General features: G+C 47.5%; 1 protein-coding gene across 4 annotated transcripts in view; it reads right to left on the reverse strand.

Annotated features, from left to right (window-relative positions):
* MAPKAP1 (MAPK associated protein 1) overlaps positions 1-21,148 on the reverse strand; it is an 83,788-nt gene that overhangs the window by 17,324 nt on the left and 45,316 nt on the right. For 3 of the 4 annotated variants that reach the window (XM_066201211.1, XM_066201212.1, XM_066201213.1), the window contains 2 exons: positions 20,510-20,619; positions 3,673-3,780 (listed from right to left, as the gene is read on the reverse strand). In XM_066201211.1, the coding sequence (XP_066057308.1) occupies positions 3,673-3,780; positions 20,510-20,619 (218 nt within the window). The remainder of the gene's footprint in view (positions 1-3,672; positions 3,781-20,509; positions 20,620-21,148) is intronic. The other variant, XM_066201214.1, reaches the window with a different exon arrangement.

Genomic DNA, 21,148 nt, shown 5'->3' on the forward strand with positions numbered 1-21,148 from the left:
CCAAAGCCACACGGAGAGCATAAAGCAGGAGATTCCCAGGTCCCAGACTTCCAGCACAGCTTTCCCAGCGCTGCCCTCCTCACACCCCACGGACCCTCCTTTGGGGAAGGGGGACACTGAAGGGTTAAGCTACAAACTGGGCTGTGCCATTCGACTTGAAAGGATTCCAAAAATCAAATTAAACAGTCTCCATGTGAATTTATGCAGAGCCATCTTAACACTGCAACCACTCCATGCTCCAGAATGACAAGATAAATTGTAATGGCTCCTTCCGAGACATTACAATGCATTTTGTCACAGACCCCTGTGTTAATGTCTCTATACTATGGATTATCATAATGTATCATGTCAAACCCTCATGCTGCACTCCTCCAAAGATACACTGAGATATGTCAAACTTTTTGGTGCACTTAGAAGCATCTTGAGAGGCTGTGGTGTGGCAGCGGCTGGCAGGGAAGCAGGAGGGTGGCAGTGGCACTGCTGCCCTGCTGCTCAGAGCCAGCCAGGACCCTCGTCCAGGCTGGAAGCCAGAGGGGTGTCCCCACAACCCTGTCCCCGCACTGTGTGGTCACAACGGCACCCTGTGCTGGGGCAGCAGCTGGGACGTGGCAGAACTGACCCTGGGCTGCCCACAGAGCCCCCAGGACACAGCTGAGCCCCTGTGGAACGGAGTGACAACAGCCACCCGGGCCAATCTCCTCACTGAACATCCCGATTTCCAAATGAGACCAACAGCAAAGGAACAACAGCACCAGATCCGTGAGCTGGAAGCAAGGCAGAAGCTAAAGCAGAAGCCTCCTCCTATGGGGACTCAGCTAAAGCAGGAGCTCCGACAGGGACCCCTGCCAGCACCAGGGCACAGATAAAAATGACACATCAGGAGTGCCACAACACTGAAATGTCACATGCAGCCTATTCAAGAGCAAGTGAACCTGTATCTCCTCGATAAAACAACAAAACACAAAGTTAACTGCACTGCAAAAATGTCCCTTATTACTTTAATGTACTAGAATATTGCTTAATGAAAGTTCTTAATTGCAATACAATTAATTACATACACAGAGTCCCCAATTACATTTTCCAATAAGACATTGGCTTTGCTATAGGTCTAAAGGCACTAAACCAATTTTAATATATTAAGACCAATTTCCCTTGAATACTAATTACTATCTAATGATAAAATGAGAAAGAGGAACTTTCCAGAAGTAAGATGGCAAGAATAAAACTAAATTAGCCATGAATGGCTTCCTAGCACACATAAAGGCATTTCACATTACAAAGTGCAGCTTTCAGTTTAAAGATAAATCTTTGTGCAAGTTAAAAGTTCTGCACACTGGAAGCAGTTTATTAGCTTGAATGCTATTAGTAAATGCTGGATGGAAAGGGGATTTCTCCATACATATTTCTTAATAATGGAAAGTTTTTGTTTCATTTAATACCCTGAAATATAAACTTTCTCTTTGCCCAAAGGAATGTGGCTGCTCTTCTCCCAGCAGATGCTTGGCATCATCCATACATATATTTATAAATGACTATGAGACTACGAAGAGCACATTTACAAGTAATAGCTGTTACAACAGAGTTTTTTTCTGATGGGCATATCGAAGCTAAAAGTATCTCAAATCAAGACAGAATGCACAAATTGAATATTTCAGTTTGCTGATAGGATTGTCAAGCCATTATTTTATTAATAGTGCAAAACTGTCAATATTTCTATTCTAATGCCATGCCAAAACATAGCTCCCAAGCACCCCCAACTCCATTTTCTGACTGTGCAGGGGGGAGCCAGGCTCTGCACAAGGCAGGGACCGTGACTGACCTCACAAACCTCACTGTCCTTGAGCCCCTCTGTGCAGGGCCAACACCCAGCCCCAAGCAGGGACAGGGCAGGGTCCCCCTGCCAGGGGAATGCCCGTCCTAGCAGGGCTCCAGGGCATGCTCTGGGATGGGCACCGCTGGCTGCTAAATGAGGGCAGGAACGCTGCCCAGTTTAGGGAATTTGGGCCCTCAGCCTCAGGGATCCATCCCACACCTCTCCTGGGCTCCGTGGAGGAGCAGCAGGGCTCACTTTGGTGTCCCCTGGCCTGGGAGGGAAGGGGAGCAGTGCAGCAAAAGGATTTCAGGAGAAGGGAAAAGAGCCCCCTCAACACTCTGACTGACATTTATTTTGAGCCAAGGCTCCTGAGGCTGTCCTGGAGCAGAGCAGACTGACTGCCTCCTGCTACCCCACTTACAAACTTCCAACAGATTTACTCTTTAGGTAATGGAGCAACCTGAACCCAGTCACTCAGGAGAGCAAAGACCTGCAGGAGATACAGCTACAGGCCACAGCCTGGATTCCTCCACAGATGATGAAAATACATTAAAAAGGCAGTATCTACAGTATTCTTTTAATTACAGAGCCTGGGTTTAAAAAAAAATGTTGTTTTAAATCACAAGCAAAACCCATGGAAGTATGACTAGTGTGCATCATTTTATAGATTAAAAATCGATACAAAAATAATAGGTGGGATGCAGACGTCGGGGAATTCTGGCTTGTGGAAGAGCACAACTCGATTAGTGAGGTCAGAATTGCTCCATTTCCTCAGCACAGCCCCCCTGCTCCCTCTTGCCAAGGTCTCTCCTACAATTTCTCAGAACCATTTTATGAAGAAATGAACCAGGAGCACCAGCAATATTTTGGGAGAGCAGCAGCCAAAGCTGTGAGTGTTAATCCCAGCCCCAGCAGCACGGGGAGCTCGTGCTGCTGTGTCTCCCTTCTGCTGCTCCCTGAATGGAGCAGAGGCTGCTGCTCCTTGCTCTGGGGATGCTCTGCCGCCATTCTGGGGTAAGACACGGTTGCTGTGGCCGAAAAAGCATCAATTGAAAGGTTCAACCTTTGCACAGAAAGAAAAAACCCTTCCAATACTTGAGGCAGACTCTTACTCTGGCTGTGTGCACCGTTCTTGGCTGAGGGGAGGACTGTGACTGGTTTTACTCATTAGTACAATCAACATTTTTACACAAAATGTCAGGAAAGAACACCAAAACCGAGAGCATGGCTGTTGTAAAGGATGAGGAATGGACCAAAATGCCATGGGGAACAAACACAAATCAATGTTAAATGCCTTTTTTTAAAGTTTCACATTGTTTCGTGTAAAGAAATATATCAGAGAATAAATATTAGGATCATTAAAACAGTAATAGAACAAAAACAGTTGAGCAGAGCTGGAGAGAAGATTATTTGTCTGGCGCTTCAAAAATCATCAAACTGCTCTAGTTATTTCTGCATGGCTAATTTCTTTCAGTTGTATTAGAACCCCCAGTGCCTCTGACAGCCACACTGACACGGCACAACACCCTGCAGACCAACCCCTGGACTCACTGAGCAATGTCTGCAACACAGACAGGTTCATATTTCGTGTTTTTCAGGGTTGGTCATAACTTTACCGAGCAGAGTTTAACAGCAAAAGATTAATCATGAAGTGATAAACAGGATGCAGACTATTTACTAAAGGTATGAAATCCATCATTTCCCTCTGGAATATTGTTTTGGCACCACGGAGAAGTGCCTCAGGACAGAGAGTCTCGTCAAAACGTACTTGCCCAGACAGTACAGCTTGTGTTCCAAAATACATAACTTATGTGAGTTTAAGCAGTTTACAAGAGCAAAAGTGAAAAGGGGAAACATACTGTTCTCCCGGACAAGGCAGAATTCCAAAGTGCTCTGGCTCTCCAAGGTACAGTCTAAATCTACTGGGACATTAGGTTCACTCTGCTTCTCCAGCCGATACTGAGGACCTGAAACATAAAGTAACTTGTAAAATCATCTGTTTTCTAACAAAGTGATGGCTTAGCACGTTCAACTAACACGAGGTTACTCGCAGCCCAGGAGCACAGCAGGTGGGTGTTGATGTCTCAGAGCCCTCTGCCAAAGGAAGGGCCCTGTCAGAAGCTGGAGGATGGTGTGGAAGGAAACAACACATTCCCGTTGTCATCAGCTGTCCCCGGTGTGAACTGGCAAAGCCCTGTCCAGCACTCCCAATGGCAGAGCCCTGTCCAACACTCCCAATGGCAAAGCCCTGTCCAACATTCCCAATGGCAGAGCCCTGTCCAACACTCCCAATGGCAGACCCTGTCCAACATTCCCAATGGCAGAGCCCTGTCCAACACTCCCAATGGCAGACCCTGTCCAACACTCCCAATGGCAGAGCCCTGTCCAACATTCCCAATGGCAGAGCCCCGTCCAACACTCCCAATGGCAGAGCCCCGTCCAACACTCCCAATGGCAGAGCCCTGTCCAACACTCCCAATGGCAGAGCCCTGTCCAGCATTCCCAATGGCAGAGCCCTGTCCAACATTCCCAATGGCAGAGCCCTGTCCAACACTCCCAATGGCAGAGCCCTGTCCAGCACTCCCAATGGCAGAGCCCTGTCCAGCACTCCCAATGGCAGAGCCCCGTCCAACACTCCCAATGGCAGAGCCCTGTCCGACATTCCCAATGGCAGAGCCCTGTCCAACATTCCCAATGGCAGAGCCCTGTCCAACACTCCCAATGGCAGAGCCCTGTCCAGCATTCCCAATGGCAGAGCCCTGTCCAACATTCCCAATGGCAGACCCTGTCCAACACTCCCAATGGCAAAGCCCTGTCCAACATTCCCAATGGCAGAGCCCTGTCCAACACTCCCAATGGCAGACCCTGTCCAACATTCCCAATGGCAGAGCCCTGTCCAACACTCCCAATGGCAGACCCTGTCCAACACTCCCAATGGCAGAGCCCTGTCCAACATTCCCAATGGCAGAGCCCCGTCCAACACTCCCAATGGCAGAGCCCCGTCCAACACTCCCAATGGCAGAGCCCTGTCCAACACTCCCAATGGCAGAGCCCTGTCCAACATTCCCAATGGCAGAGTCCTGTCCAACACTCCCAATGGCAGAGCCCTGTCCAACATTCCCAATGGCAGAGCCCTGTCCAACATTCCCAATGGCAGAGCCCTGTCCAACATTCCCAATGGCAGAGCCCTGTCCGACATTCCCAATGGCAGAGCCCTGTCCAACACTCCCAATGGCAGAGCCCTGTCCAGCACTCCCAATGGCAGAGCCCTGTCCAACATTCCCAATGGCAGAGCCCTGTCCAACACTCCCAATGGCAGAGCCCTGTCCAGCATTCCCAATGGCAGAGCCCTGTCCAACATTCCCAATGGCAGAGCCCTGTCCAACACTCCCAATGGCAGAGCCCTGTCCAGCACTCCCAATGGCAGAGCCCTGTCCAGCACTCCCAATGGCAGAGCCCCGTCCAACACTCCCAATGGCAGAGCCCTGTCCGACATTCCCAATGGCAGAGCCCTGTCCAACATTCCCAATGGCAGAGCCCTGTCCAACACTCCCAATGGCAGAGCCCTGTCCAGCATTCCCAATGGCAGAGCCCTGTCCAACATTCCCAATGGCAGAGCTCCGTCCAACATTCCCAATGGCAGAGCCCCGTCCAACATTCCCAATGGCAGAGCCCTGTCCAACATTCCCCCGTTGTTCCCACACCAGGAGAGCCTGCACCAAGCCCCTGCCTGTGCTGCAGGGCAGGAGCTCAGCCCGGTGTGGGAAACGCCGGCTCAGACCTCGCCCTACGCCCAGGGGGGATTTTCTCTCCTGAGTGAAGAAGTCTCCTGTGTTTGCTCCCTGCTGCCCATCCCTCCTGCCTGCACGGAGCACTGGGAAATAGCTGGGAAGGAAATCAGCCCTTCCTTATGGACTGCATCACACAGAGGGATAGATGCTGCTGCTTTGAATGAATTATTTTCATATTTTAACAGTAGATCTTGAAGGTTCAGGTGCCACCTTCTTTCTTCTCCAACCAAATCCCTGAAGTAAGGACAATACCACTTAAAAAGCTGTTTCACAACTACAGAAAATGTATCAAAAATTGCTCTAAAAAAATAGGCCATTTAAAAAATATCTTTTAGTTGAATGGATCCTTAAACTACATGCCTTAACTGGAACAAAACCAGGAAACTCTGATCCAATTCCAGGTGAAGCCCAGTGAGCCAGCTCCAGCCCTGCTGTCCTGGCAGTGGTTGGGAGAGGCCCTGGTGGGGTGGGGGGGACACAAATGCACCAAGTTCCAGGTGGGACCCCCAAGAAGAAAAATCCTTTCCAAGGGCAGGAGCTGGTGGGGCCAACACCCTCCTGTCCTTGTTCCACTCCTGCTCACACCTGAGAGCTGAAGTGTACACCAAGTTCTCAGCTGGATATTTTCCACATAATCCAGTAAAATAATCTGAACAGATACCTGAAAAATCCTAATTAATTCAAAGCCCCTTTAACCAGGTCTCAAAGTAACAAAAAACCTAGAACTGAAATAACAAAATCTATTCCCTCTTCACCAGTACTTAAAAGATTTCTGACTGTTTGCTGACTTTGAATTACGAGCACATATATGATGAAATATTTAAAATATACAAAAAAATTAAGTCTTTCAGCCTCAGATGGCATGCCTAAGGAATGGAATTTGTTAGCCAATTAATTTTAAATTTACTACAGCAGAATTTCAATTACAGCTTCTCATTCCATCTCCCCAAAGCCACGTGAGGCACTCGCTGCTTGGCCCGGGCGCGTTCCCTCCCGGAGTGGAGCTTTCTGGACATTCCTTATTCCCAGTGCCACCCAGAGGAAATGCAGTGCCAGGCTTTTTGCAGGACACAGGAGGAGCCCCAGCAGCTCCCACCCTGCCCAGCACAACCAGTGATGGCACGAGGAGCTGCCAAAGCACCTGCAGTGCAAACCTCGCAGCACAAAGAAAGGCAAACAGACCCAGCACCACCGCTGCTCCTCTCCCGGCTACTGGAAATGTGATTAACAATTTAAATTTTAAATAAATTAGATAAACAGAGGCCTGCTTGTTAGGCAGAAGCAAAATATACTGAATTGAAACAAATCTCAAGGCAGTAAATCAATTTAAAATTGAGATTTTAGAATCAATTTAAATTCTGGTGTAGGTTTAAGAACAGGACCAACGACAGTAAAACCCAATGGCTTTGTCTGTTCATCCCAAGCACCTTCCAGAGACTCCCAAGCTACATCCAAGGGAACTGCTGGCAGAGATCTGAACGTCTGGGCTGTTGGGACCCAGTCCCAAACCCCTGCACAACGGGGGCAAGCCCTGACACGAGGGAAGGGTTAAATGCAGGCAGGGTTCCCTCTGTGTGGATCCGATTCCACCAGCTGGATCCACCCCAAAGAACATCACCCACATCACAGACTGCCCCACGCTGCTGAGCCCTGAGGAGAGCCAGCAGGGATCACACCCCTCAACACTCTGCAGCGGCACTGGATCATTTTTATCTGGGGCAGCTTGAGAATTCCACGATCAGGTAAATTGTTTTACCCAGTTTGTGTCAAGCCTGCATTAACTCTGCTAATGAAGCAGGGAAATAGAGCTCCAGAGCAGGAACCAGGTCAACCTGCCTTATGGATAACTCCTTAAAAACAGGAAATACTGAGGAATTCATAAAAAAGTAAATACTGAGAAATGAATAAAAAGTGTAAACAGATTTTTAGAGAGTATCTACTCTTCAATTATGCTTAAAATATCCATCCACATTTACATGACCTCTGCTTCCCAACAGATGAAGAATGTTAGGCTGAGTCTGTGGAGGAGTTTTACTACCAGGCTTCTCTCACAAGTTCAAATGATGTCACTGTAGTAGGAATACTGGATTATTTAATGGTCTCCTAATGGAATCCTGCTCCGTGAATTTCAACAAATTTTCAAGTGGCAATACCAAAGATGGATTTTATGGATTTCTGTAATCTCATGCAAATGTTCAGCGCAGTTGTAAAATAAACCTTTAAAATCCTGGCACGGAGTGTCCTGGCCAGTGTCCCGAGCCAAGCTTCCCTGCAGCTCCCAGGGCTCCACACCCCTCCTGTGGGTGATCCTCCACCACACACGTCCCTTCCACCTAAACCCCTGTGGAACCACCGTGGATTCTGCCCACAGATACCCACCTGGCTATTTCCAGACACCCCTTTAGAGACAGGAATGTCCATCAGGAATTAGAAACAAGGAAACAGACCCCAAAATGCACAGCTTCCCTACGAGCACACAAAGGTGCCTGGGAAGAATCCCACCCTATAATCAAATTAAGGGTCCCCCTTGCAGAAGGGAAAGGCCACCCACATACCAACAAACCAATTCTGTTGCCATTTAAGCTGCAAAGCTTTCAGAAAGGGCTTTTGAAAGCACGACCCATCAGTTCTAATTTTTAAAACTTATCCTTTCAGTCAAGACTAGAAAAAGGCCCATTCCAACTTTTATCTCCACTACAAAGTGCTGTTATCTTGGGCTGTTGTCAGGAGCTCTCTCTCTCTTTCTGCTGACAAGCAGAGACTAGAGAGATAAGATTGGGAACGAATCTCACTTCTCTGAGTAAATAAATAATCAATACTCATCTAAATGTAAATGAGAAAGTATCCCCCTCTGATAACAGGGCTCTTATCAAACAGCCAATTTTCTGCAGACATTTGGCCTCAACCAAATCACCATCATTCAGCCCCAGCCTAATGGCTAAAAATCGTAACTAAATTGAACCGATCACCAGAGATCAACTAAGTTCAGCCATGGCTACTACGGGTTCAAATGTTTGGAATGCAATTTTTCCCCCATTAACTTTCAATAGCAATGAAGAATGCCACGGTCAGGGGTGAATCTGCACAATAAACAATACTAACACTGCAACAGGGAACCAGGCTTTAAACAAAACCCCAACCAAACCCCTCTCCATCTCCAAACTAGTTACTAGAGTGAAATACGGATGACAGAAGGAATATTTAATGTTTGTGGAGTCGTCGAACCTAAACAAAAAAGACCAGTATTAACAAAAAACCCCAAATTGTTGAAAACTGAGGCCATACTTTACAGCATTATTCTCTGCAACAAAACACATCCCTATGCCTGTATATCCCTCTCTTCACCTTCAAGAGCTCCCATGATTGCCACCAACACCCCAGTTCCACCCGTGTTACATCAGCTGTTTCTGTTCCCTTTACAGTCTGTGCCTTTGTCCAAAACGCTTCTGAATTTCCCATTTCTATGACATTTACCTCCTGAATTTATTACACTGCATGAGGAAAAGTAGTCCTTTTGTTCCAAGGAGCCATTGCCACCCCAGTGTTTGGGGTGAGCAGCTCCAGTCTCTGAACCACCAGGATAAAAACCTTCCCAATCCGCTGTCCCCACCACCTGCACTTCACAGACACCTCTGGTACCCAGTTGTGCCTTTTCCACACCACAAAAGCCCTTCCCTCCTCAGCATCTGCTCCTCATTTCACGTGCCTGATCCATTTCCACACTCATCCCTTTCGGCATCTCTTCTTCAACTCCCTTTTTTGAGACAAAACATAGCAATTAAGATATGGGAACGTCTTGGGATTTATGGATTCAGCTCCTGATGTTCCATTTGTCTTCCTGCCTGCTCCTACATGGAGCAGAAACGTTCAGAGAAGTACCCGTGATGATGCTGGATACTTTTCCCGGCTGATGGAAGGTAATTAGAGCCCATCACTGTACACATATAGTTACAGTTGCTTTTCACCATGTGTATTATTTTGTACTCATTGACACTGAATTCCCTCTCTCGTTTTATTGTCCTGTCAGTCAGCACTGTGGATACCTCTGCAGTGCTTCACAGACAGCTTTTATTTGCACTATTCTTACCTCTTTTGTATCAACAGCACATTTTGTCACATCAGCATTCACATCCTTGCCATGCCCCACATTAACGAACAATGCAGGTTCCACCAGTTCCACTGGAGCTCCACCAGTAACCTAGTTACTAATCACCGAGGGCCATTATTCCTATTCTTTGTTTCCTGTCTTTTAATCAATTATTAATCCATGTGAGGATCCTCCTTCTCATCCTGTGACAGCTTAATTGCTTTATGAGCCTTTGTCAAATCTTTTTTGGAAGTGTAAGCATGCCATGGGAAGCCCAGCAGCCCGTTCAGATGGCCTCCGGCCCCCTCAGCCTGCTGGAGCACAGCGTGCTCTGCCCCAGCCATGCCTCCCTCTGCCCGGTGTGTTGCATTTGCTCACATGTCAACCATTAATTCTGCTCTTTGCTCGGGGTTCCTGTTACAATTTCACAGTCTGCCTGGTGAGAAAGCCCAGGCAAACCTGTCTGTCCTTGAACTCCTTCCACAACCTCCTGCCAGCACCCACCCCAGAGCAGCTGGAGCGAGCAGCACTGACGTTGAGGGTGGTGTTAATCTCCACTCCTGACCTCCAGCACACCCCAGACACTGCTGCCCGCTCACAGGGCTTTGCAAGAACCACAGAATGGCTCAGGGCAGAAGGGAACCTCATCCAGTCCCTTCCCCTGCCACGGCAGGGACACTTTCCACCAGCCCAGGCTGCTCCAAGCCCTGTTCACCCCGCCCTTGGATGCTCACAGGGAACCAGGGGCAGCAGCCACAGCTTCTCCGGGCAAGGGAAGTAACACGGGAAAAGAGAAAATAACAAAGAAAATAAGAAAGAAAAGATCAGAAATGTGGACAGCTAGGCAGCCACAGCCCAAGAGCCACGGCGACATGCCGGGCAGGAGGGAACAAGCAGAAGGGAACTGAGCACTGTCCACAGGCAGCAGAGCAGACAAAAAACCCCTGTTGATAAACACTTAACACTGATGTCTGTGGGACTTTCCATTTCAAGTCCCTCCTTTCACAAGGATTTGTGATTTATTGCTTTGCTGCTCCATCCCTGGGCTTTGAAAGCGCGATTCTGCTGGAGTTTAAACTATATTTATATTTATTTTTTTGTTATCGCTTTTTTATTATTGCTATAGAAAATATTTGCTGGAAATATGTTGCAGCTATTACAAGGTCATAAAAAAGAGGAGATTTATGTATTTCTATCATTTCAAATAGTCTGTCAGAAAGTATCAGTCGTGCTAAGTGTAAGACTGCTGGATTCCAGTGTTCCCTCTGCCAGCACATGGGCAGCAGATGGAGGAATTAAAATAGCTCAGCGTGGAGGCTCCTTGGGTGCTGGCTGGGAGGAGGGAAATCGAGGCAGCTCCCCATCCCTCCAGGGAGGCCTGGGGGAACCCTGGCTCCCCATGGATGCTGGCCATGATGGTCCCTGGGGACGAGCACTGGACCAGAACCAAATGGGGCCGAGGGAGGGGCAGGATCAATCCACTGCAGAGAGCAGAGAACGCGGGAACAGGGAGAGGGCTCAGGCCTCCTCCTGCGGGAGCTTTCTTCGAACGTGACAGAAGGGGCAGGGTTCCATTGTGTGCTTGGCAATGACAATAAAACAACAGAAAATATGTAAACAGTGCGAGAGGAACTGGCTGCAGAGCAGAATGTTTACATCTCCAATCCTGCTGCTGCGAGGACGTCTTAAATCTGTTTATCCGCTAAAAATCCCCAAAGCCCCTCAACACCTCTGAAGTGGAATAAAGATTTTATCATTACAAATGCAAATACCGGTTAATAAATAAAGATATTTAAATAGTGAAAACAAACTTTTAACATTGCACACAAGCACGAGAGGGGTTTTTTTTTTAGCCCAATCTGTTTTTCCTTAACTTGCACTGTTGTGACATTACCGAATTTTACACACAGTTATCTGCCGCTCTCCACAGAAATACAGATGGTTTTTGTAGAAATAAACAGTCATTTATATGAAACAATTGTAAAATAGTTTATGGAAACCAGTGGTGTAATGCATTCAAATAAATGCCAGGCCTGGTTGATGGAGAGCCAAGGTGTTAAATCACACTGCTCAGGAATTCAGCTGTGGGAAACAGATAGTAAATCCAGAGTGACAGAATTTCCAGTGATGGCAAAGGTTTCTGACATCTAGTCCAGTACACAAAAACTACAGCAGTTCAAACCTATTTTACTTAACACTACCTTGACAGCCAGTGAAATTAAAGAATTTAGTCAAAAACCCCTTAAAAAGAAACAAACACTTCATTTCCGGATTGCTTTTCTGAGGAGCAGCAAATGCGCAGCACGGCCAGCAGCAACCTGGGCTGCGCACAGCGTCAGCAGAAGGGTTTCACTTAATTGCTACCCTTTTGCATTAGCAATACGTAGCTCTAAATACAGCCGAGACAAAGTCATCATGTTTGATCTGCAATGCAAAGCACCCACAGCAGAAATCCAATGCACAGATTCTATTTTAAACTCCCAGCTCTGGGAGGGGTGGGGGCAGCAGCTGCCCCGTTCTCAGCCCCTGGCATTGTCCCCAAGGACTGTCCTGGGCCAGCCCAAATGGGCATTCCCGACTGAGCAGCACCAGGGCTCTCCCGTGCCGGGATTATCAAGTGACAAAGGTGCTTTTCCCTGGCTATGAAGACACCAGCGATTGTTCAGCAGTTCTGGGCAGCACACCCACGGTGCACTCCAGGGTTCACGAGAGCTGCTCCCATGAAGGGACCAGGGACCAGCACAGTGTCTGTTCACCGGAGTGGGTGAAACACAAAAATCTCAGACACCCGAACACTGAGCTGCACAGTTTCAAATGCCACGTAAATTACAGCATTATTACCAACGCGGAAGAACCAGAAACCACACGAATCCAACACCAACATGTCTAAAATAGACCCTGTTCAACATTTCACTTTCATTTCGGAGGCTGGGCATGAAAAATTCTCACCCATCCAGGCTGATAGCCAGCCCCTCACCAGCCCAAGGCACGGGAGCAGCTATTGCTGTTCTGACCAACTGTTCACAAACTTTATTCCCGACGAGCCGTTCCACACACGCCAACATCCCTGTCCCGGCACGCCGGGGTCTGCTCAGCGTCAACAGGCTGGGGAGAGAGCAAGGGACGCGGAATAAATCATCCCTGCTGCAGAGCAGAGCCGAGCAGGAGGCAGGAGGAAATCATTCCCAGCAGCTCCATCGCCCCTCTCCGCACTCAGGGGCTCGCCCTGCCGTGGGGGACACCCGACAAAAACCAGCAGAGAGCAGCTTCTCCCTTCCCGGACCGGCTCCTGCCGGGAGCGGTGACGGGAGACAAGCCCGGCCAGGGAATGCGGCACTGGGAATGTGGCACAGGGAATGTGGCACTGGGAATGTGGCACTGGGAATGTGGCACTGGGAATGTGGCACTGGGAATGTGGCACTGGGAATGCTGGCACTGGTGCTGCGCGATCTCGGCTCTGGGAATGCCGGCACTGGGAATGTGGCACTGGGAATGCGGCACAGGGAATGTGGCACTCGGAATGTGGCACTGGGAATGTGGCACAGGGAATGCGGCACTGGGAATGCGGCACTGGGAATGCGGCACAGGGAATGTGGCACTGGGAATGTGGCACTGGGAATGCGGCACAGGGAATGTGGCACTGGGAATGTGGCACTGGGAATGTGGCACTGGGAATGCGGCACTGGGAATGTGGCACAGGGAATGTGGCACTGGGAATGCTGGCACTGGGAATGTGGCACTGGGAATGTGGCACCGGGAATGCGGCACTGGGAATGTGGCACAGGGAATGTGGCACTGGGAATGTGGCACTGGGAATGCGGTACTGGGAATGCGGCACTGGGAATGTGGCACAGGGAATGCGGCACTGGGAATGCGGCACTGGGAATGTGGCACAGGGAATGTGGCACTGGGAATGCTGGCACTGGGAATGTGGCACTGGGAATGTGGCACCGGGAATGCGGCACTGGGAATGCAGCACTGGGAATGTGGCACTGGGAATGTGGCACAGGGAATGTGGCACTGGGAATGCGGCACTGGGAATGCGGCACTGGGAATGCGGCACTGGGAATGCGGCACTGGGAATGTGGCACTGGGAATGCTGGCACTGGGAATGCGGCACTGGGAATGTGGCACTGGGAATGCTGGCACTGGGAATGTGGCACTGGTGCTGAGCAGGGTGCAGAGAGCTCTGACCCGCAGGAACCGGGCAGCTCCTGACCCACACAACAGGGACACTGTGGGGACACCGTGGGGACACCATGGGGACACCGTGGGGACAGCCTGGGGACACCGTGGGGACAGCGGGGCCGTGTCCCAGCCGCCTCCCAGGGACCCGGCTGGGCTCTGCAGACCAGGGGCTCCGTAAGGCAAACGCTGCGGAAGGAACAGCCAGGGAAGAATGGAAGTTTTCAATCGCTGAAGGATTTCCAGGTAGAGCCGCTCCCAAGCCCCCAAGCCGGGCACCAGGCTCTGCAGGGGGGCTGTAATGATCCAAAACAAGGCACTCGCAGCCAGAGGAACTCACAACTACCATTAAGCAGAAAAGCATGAGTGTGAACACAAGGAAACACAAATTAATTGGCTTTTCACTGTCACAGATGCTGGGGCTTTCATCCCAGAAAGAGTCAGAGCAAACATATGCATCGCCTACTCGAACATATTTACTTTTAAATTTAAACTCCTCAGTTACCATCATTCCGTGACAGTATCAAACTTTAATGACAGTTTATTCTAATTGTGGTTCATCTGGTACAAGTGCTTTAAGCACAGGGCTGTGGCTTTACATAGCTTATCTTTTCAATTCTCCTTTTTAAAATGTAGGAATAAATACATATATGTGCAATCAAAATACACACACACCTCCCATCACAGACATCTTTTTGTCCTACTCTCCCACCAACAGGGTAGGATGAGGAAGGAAAACCCCAGCAAGGCCCACAGCTCCTCTAGCAGCTGTTTTAGAACATTTAAGTCACGAAATTTGACATTCAATGTGGTGCTGACACTGACACGTCAGAATCTGAATTTTCAAACACGACTCAGATCTCTCCTCCCCAGCTGCTCCTCAAACAAAGATGAGCCCCAAGCAGAACTCTCCATCGGAGAGTCTCCAGGTTCTGATGTAACCTAAACTTTGTGTGAACAAATCTAAAACATGGGAACAACCACGCACCACAAAACCTGGGTCTGTAACAGACTGTGCTCCCAGGTACCAGGGTAAGGAACAGGCTTTTTCCCCTGCCCCTGGCAGCTGCAATTCCTCTGATTCTGGTGTAGAGACTAAAACATGATACGGAGACTTTTATCTTTAAGTCCTACGCCTGTTTCTCGAATCTTTCTCTTTTCTTATTATTCAGCTTCCTGTGGCAGTGAAATAATACACTTAAACAGACCAGGAAGATTATTTTAAACTATTTTTGGTCACTTTACACATTTTAAAGAATGCAAAAAGCACTGGTTGACAGCTGTTAGGGACTTGAATGTTATTGCAAAGCAGCTGTTTTCATTTATTGAAAAAGTATTAATCTTTCTCCAAACTCACAGAACACTGAGCTAATAACTCTCCCTCTAACCTACGGAAAATACAGGTCACGTCTGTGCAATGTTGGCAGAAGGTTTTGTTTATAACAATTAAACTTGTAGAGCATTTTGTTCTTAAAAGGACTGAGCCTTTCTGGTCGGGGGATGTTTGCAGTCGGAGGCAGCTATTAAATAATAATCAGTAGCATGTTCACCCTGCAAAGAATTTCTACTTGAAATCAGACAAGATTAATCAGAGGAGACTTCTCTGTTCACTAGAAATTTCAGATGAAGAGAGGCTGACACGGACCAGGAACAGGCAGGACTATTCCAACATTTCAGCATTTAATGTTGTTTGGTTTTGTCTCTCATCTCCTTCTAAGAACACTCAGTTTTATACTGACATCGATGCTTAATTTGTTTGAAAACAAAGCCTCTGCACACATTCTCTCTGCATTGTTATTTACTTTACATTAGTATTTATAGTCCATTCAGTCGAGCTCTGGAGGAGAAGGCAACTGGCGTCCCAGGGAATGTGTTTGTGGAAGAGCAGCAGGAATGAGACAGCTCACAGGCAGGGAGATAACTACCAAGTGTACATATAGTTCCTGCACATATTTAATTTGAGAATCACCATGGCATCAAGACACATGAAGTATCAAGGATGAAGTCACCATCTTTCTTATGTTCTTAAAATCGTAATCCATGCAAACATATTTTATAGGGAATATCGAGTGCAGGCTTCGGTGCAGACACAAAAAGCCTGATAAGATCTCCTTGCCTGCTGCACACTGTGGGCTGCTGTCAGCCCCAGCCTCAGCTGAGCTGTGGGATCACAGCATGGGCTGCACCTTCCACCTTTGAAGAACTGTGCCTGCCTTGGTCCCACTGCGCCTCCCTAAAAAAGCAGGATTAAAGAGCACATCTACCACAGCCCAAATTTCTTACATGTTAATGGAGTAACACATGAGTACTGGTGAAAGTAAGACCAGCAGAAACACACACCAGACTGACTAAGCAGGAAAATCATTTCCCAGTAAAGCAAATCAAGTTCTAGGGGCAATGCTGTTTTACAGTTCGGCAACATGATATGTACGACCTACAAAACTTCCTCAGCCAAGCCCCAGGGTGGGATTTTCAAGCATGCCTAACAGCTACCTGCTCCAGAAGTTAATGTTAAGGCTGTTACTGATCTCTGGGGAGCAGAATTATCCCAAGTACTAAAACACCCAAATCTCACCTTCTAAAACAGCTTTTCAGGACTCGGTTATTAGAGCTGTTCCAAATCCAGACAGCACAGTATCTGACATTTTTACTGATAAATTCAAGGAGAACAGGAAGTTCTTATGCTCCCAATCTCCAGCATGTGAGTTCTGTTCTGCTGATCTGCCACACTGCAGAGAGGTTTTATATTTACACCATCAGCTGCTGAAGCGCTCAAAGAAAGGAGATGTAGGCATGGCAGGATTACACAAAACAATCCTTAAACTACCTCTGGACACCAGGCTTCTCCAAGGGTTGTTATCCCAGTGCCTGAGCAGCGTCAGGCCTGTGCTGTACCCAGCCAGGTCCCTGTGGCACTGATGGAACTTCCAGCTCCCCTGTCTGTGGCTGGGGCATCACCCCCCCTCGGGCTCTTCCTCTCCCATTTGGGCTCTTTTCAGAAAACCCTCGTGCACGAGCAGTGCCCCTGAGCCCCCTCAAGGTGGTCCATCCTGGATTAGGCCAGTCTCCCCCTAGAAGCTCATCCCACGACTGCAGAGTTTTATTTCCAGCCCTCCCATAAAACATGCCTGTGCAATACACGCTGCTGAGCACGCAATAGGTTAAACAAATTGATGATAAAGTATTCGACTTCGTTAGTTTTCATTACCATAAGAAAACATCAATTACATTCTCTATTTTATGAGTGTACACAGGGGAATCCATTACAGTAAGAGAGAGGTTGTAGGACTCTCTCTGCTGCTCCTTTCCTCAGCAAAAAGAACAGTTTGTTTTCAAAGCCAGTGACACCAGCCCAGAGCAAGGGAAGGCACACCGGCGTATCTGCATAGACAGCTCCTATCCTGATTTATCCAGCCTGGCTCCAACTAATTAAACATCTGCCTCAACGATTTCCTCTGCAGATTTATCTTCTCCAGTATGCAGCACTGACTGGTTGTTACAGGCTTTTTCCTAACTTGCAGCCATTCCCATGTACTTCTCCCAGCTGGTTATTTGGGCACGTGGCAGGAGCTGATCCAGCGTTGCCATTAACCCCCTGTGGGTGCCTGTGGTGGGACAGGTCACCAGGTCCCAGAGCCCTGCTGCAGGACAACCACGTCCTCTAGGGAAGGACTCGGGGCCACGACTCTCTCAGCTACAACACATCCAGTTATTTCACCACCTGCACTTCCCCCTGACTGGCTCAAATACTGTTATCTAAAGATGGCCAGAGTTTGTATGTCAAAAGCCTCGAGACACTAAGAAAGAAGAATTGCAAGGAAGGTGAAATAGTTTGAACAGTTTGCAATAATTTTATCTAAATAGAGCTAGGCACAGTCTGAATATTGCTTCTGTTTTTTCAGGCCTCTTTCTATGAAGCAAAGGTTGTAGCCCACTTCTGTCTCCTACTGACCAGTATTTTGCTGCAACAAACAATCTTTACTGGCTGAACAAAGTATTTAGAGAAAACTAGTCTAGAGTTTTAGCCCTGGTCATGCTGAACAAACCCTTCCCAACTGTACCACAGGAATTCCTTAAATTTTCCTCGCCCGAAATAGCCAACCCATGTTTGCATTTTCCTACCAATTTAGGACCAGTCTGAAAAATGTCCTGTAAGTCATGGTTAAAACAGATCGGAAAGCAACTGCTTCTACCAGGACTTGAAAACAGCCTAAGCTGTAATGTAATAAATTCATCTGTCCTGAAAAGGCTGATCTGGAGGCCCATTGAAGACAGGCAGAAAAGTTCATGGGCATTTCAGTTTTATTAAACTACTCCAAAAACTCTAAATAAACATATTCAGTCTATTTTTGGTAACACCTTTTTAAAAATCAGGCCAATCTGCTTTAAAGGAAACATTGCTGAAGGAGGAGAAATGCTTCTCCTAAATTATGTCTTATCTTTAATTCAGAACTTTGACATCCTAATCCACTGGTTAATAATGACCTGAAGCACCCTGGCCCAGGCCTGGGCTGTGCTAATGCTCTGATCTGCAATTCCATTTATCCCTGCATCTCCCAGTGACAGCCAGAGGCACATCCCCTCCAGTGAGAGGGATCTGGTGGGGGGTGAGGAATGATGGCAAAATGTTTTCCTACTCCTGCTCCGGTCTCTCTGTGCCCACTGTGGTGGCATCCTGAGCTCTCCCTGCCCTCGCAGCATTCCCAGCCCGTGGCAGATGGGGACTGGCACAGCCTGTCTGGATCCAGAGGGTCCCCTCCGTGCACACAGCTACAATTGCTGCTGCTTTAAAGATGACAGCAAGACGTTCCTGAGCCCTCCCACCGCCCTAAAGCCTGATATTCCACATTTGGGAGAGGAATGTAAATGGGAATAAGGAAAGGTTTGGATCGGTTAAGTTAACGTTAATAAAAATTTCTGATACACCCCGATATACCCTGTTCCTGCAAAGGATTCTGAGCAGGAGGGCCAAGGCAGCAGAAGTGAATGTATTAGCTGAAGGATTAAATGCCAGGTCCATTCCCTTTCTAAACTACTGAGCAAAAGCAGCAAAGTCAAAGCAGAATCAAATTTCAAATGGACAAAGAATAAAACATCTGTCACACGAAGGGGGGAAGCAGTTTAAAGACTGAGCTAAGTGAATCCTTTAGCAGCCTCCCTTCAGGGACAGGAAATCTGACCCCAGGAAATAAATAAAAGTCACCCAAAAAGTGAACAAAAGAGGTGCTTGAAAAAAAACCCCAACACCATTCATCGCCGCTAACGACTTGTTCATTATGAGTGATGATGGATAAAGACTTCTCACGCTGAGATGAAATCAAGATTTATATGCATTGTTTCCTCTCCCAACTTGTGGGAAGATCATCATCATTTAATTCTATCTCTGCGGCCAGTGATGGGCATCCAGAGAGCTGGTTATCACACGGCGCAGTCAGCTGGCACGGGCCGCGGCTGCCGTTGGCACATCTGGACGGAGGCGCCGCAGCCCGGGGTGAGCGATGGCTCCTGGCCACCCTCCAAATTGCTGCAGCCTGCCGGGGCTCCTCTCCACCCCCCGGCACTGCTCCTCTCCACACCAACCCCCCCTCTCCCCCCCCCCTTTTTTTTTTTACGAGAATCAGATTTTCATTGCTCCATTCAATTGCTCTTCTCTGCCATTTTTTACAGCTCTTATCGTTCCCTTGGAATATGGCCTTGAGACAGCTCATCCGTGTCCTTCACTGTGTTATCTCTTCTAACTTTTATTAAAACTTCAGCTCTCATCTGAAGATAGCTAATTAAATCCATGACAGATTATACACGCATTTAAAAACTGCACTGAACTACTTTTTCTAAGGAGAACAGGGTTTATTTTCTTTTCCCATAGTTAAAACTGAGGGTGTATAAGGAGGTTTCATTCATTTACAAAGACAAGATCCTTATCTTTCCCACTATATAGATGGGTTTATATTAAAGTTCCTTTGTTGCGTGACAAGACTCAGTGCAATTTCTCTCAGTAATTATTTCTTGTTGTTGGAAAGATCTCTCAGCCTTACACTTCTGAAATATATACACTAACATATATGTGAATGCACACCTACCCCCCAGGAAAGCATTGTTTAAAATAGAAATACAAGCACTGTACATTTTCCCTTTTTGTGTTCATATGCCTTAACTGTAACAGCTATTAACTACAACTATTAACTATAACTATTTTGATAACACTGCAGAAAGTAAATTTTTCTTTTTCACTACAATTAACAATGAATCCTTGAAATTATTTAAAATCACGCTAAGCATAATTTTCTTACATAAATTAAAAGTATACATACAAACTCCAGCATGGCCTGGACTTGCTGTACTTGTACCCATCATCCCAAATTACCATGAACTGGTCTTGAATGCAAATGGCTTTGTTATCATAAATAAATATTTGCAGGAATGGATATACTGCTCTGCAGCAAACATTATGCAGCTCCTGCACTGTCAGCTTTGTGCCAGCACGGAGAACACAGACCTGTGCACAGAACTGTGAGTGGGGCTGGGACACAACCCCCCAGAACCTGAGCAACGTTCACAACAGTTAAAAAGAGATATAAAATATACTCATGGAGAAAACACCCTGCCCTCTAGAAAATACGATAAATAACCCACCTGAGCCTCTCTGTGATCCCTTCCTTCTCTTTAAGGCCTTTTGTAAGATATCCTTCATGGTGACCTTCATACTGTCCACCTGAATAAGTGAGAATCCATGAGCAGCATTTCTGCAAGACAGATGCACATGCAGTTTTACAAAACAATCATCACTGGCAGCTCCCCGCAGCCCTCGTTAGCTTCAAGCAAAGCACTCGTTAGGCACACGGTTAACGAAGTTGGGCTGTAAAGGGAAGTTAAAAGGAGAAACCAAGCAAACTGCCTTAGCAAGGCAGAGACAAAACCAGCCCAAATGGATTGAGAGTCAAGGCAAGGAACGTAAGGATCTTCCTAACTTATTGTTATTTTTGATCACTTGGTGCTCAGCATTGGAAGTGAACAATGAGCCAGCGTACCTGGGGGGCTCCTCATCTCCTCAGCTCGTGTCTGTGGGGTGTTTTACAGCACACAGCAGGGAAGAGGTTTGCAGTGCCGTTTTCACCCGTGTCCAACACGTAACAAACCACTGGGGACAAGTGGCAGAACACCCCTCAGTGACAGCAGCTTCGCAGCACTATCGAGGTAGTATTTCAATGCATTATTTCCAGCCTAACAGGGTTTCTTTGGACACATTTTTGTGAACACAATGGCACAAAATCT

The sequence above is a fragment of the Chamaea fasciata genome, unplaced genomic scaffold (assembly GCF_029207755.1).
Source record: "Chamaea fasciata isolate MVZ Bird 193981 ecotype frontalis unplaced genomic scaffold, bChaFas1.0.hap1 SCAF_20, whole genome shotgun sequence".
NCBI lineage: Eukaryota > Metazoa > Chordata > Aves > Passeriformes > Sylviidae > Chamaea > Chamaea fasciata.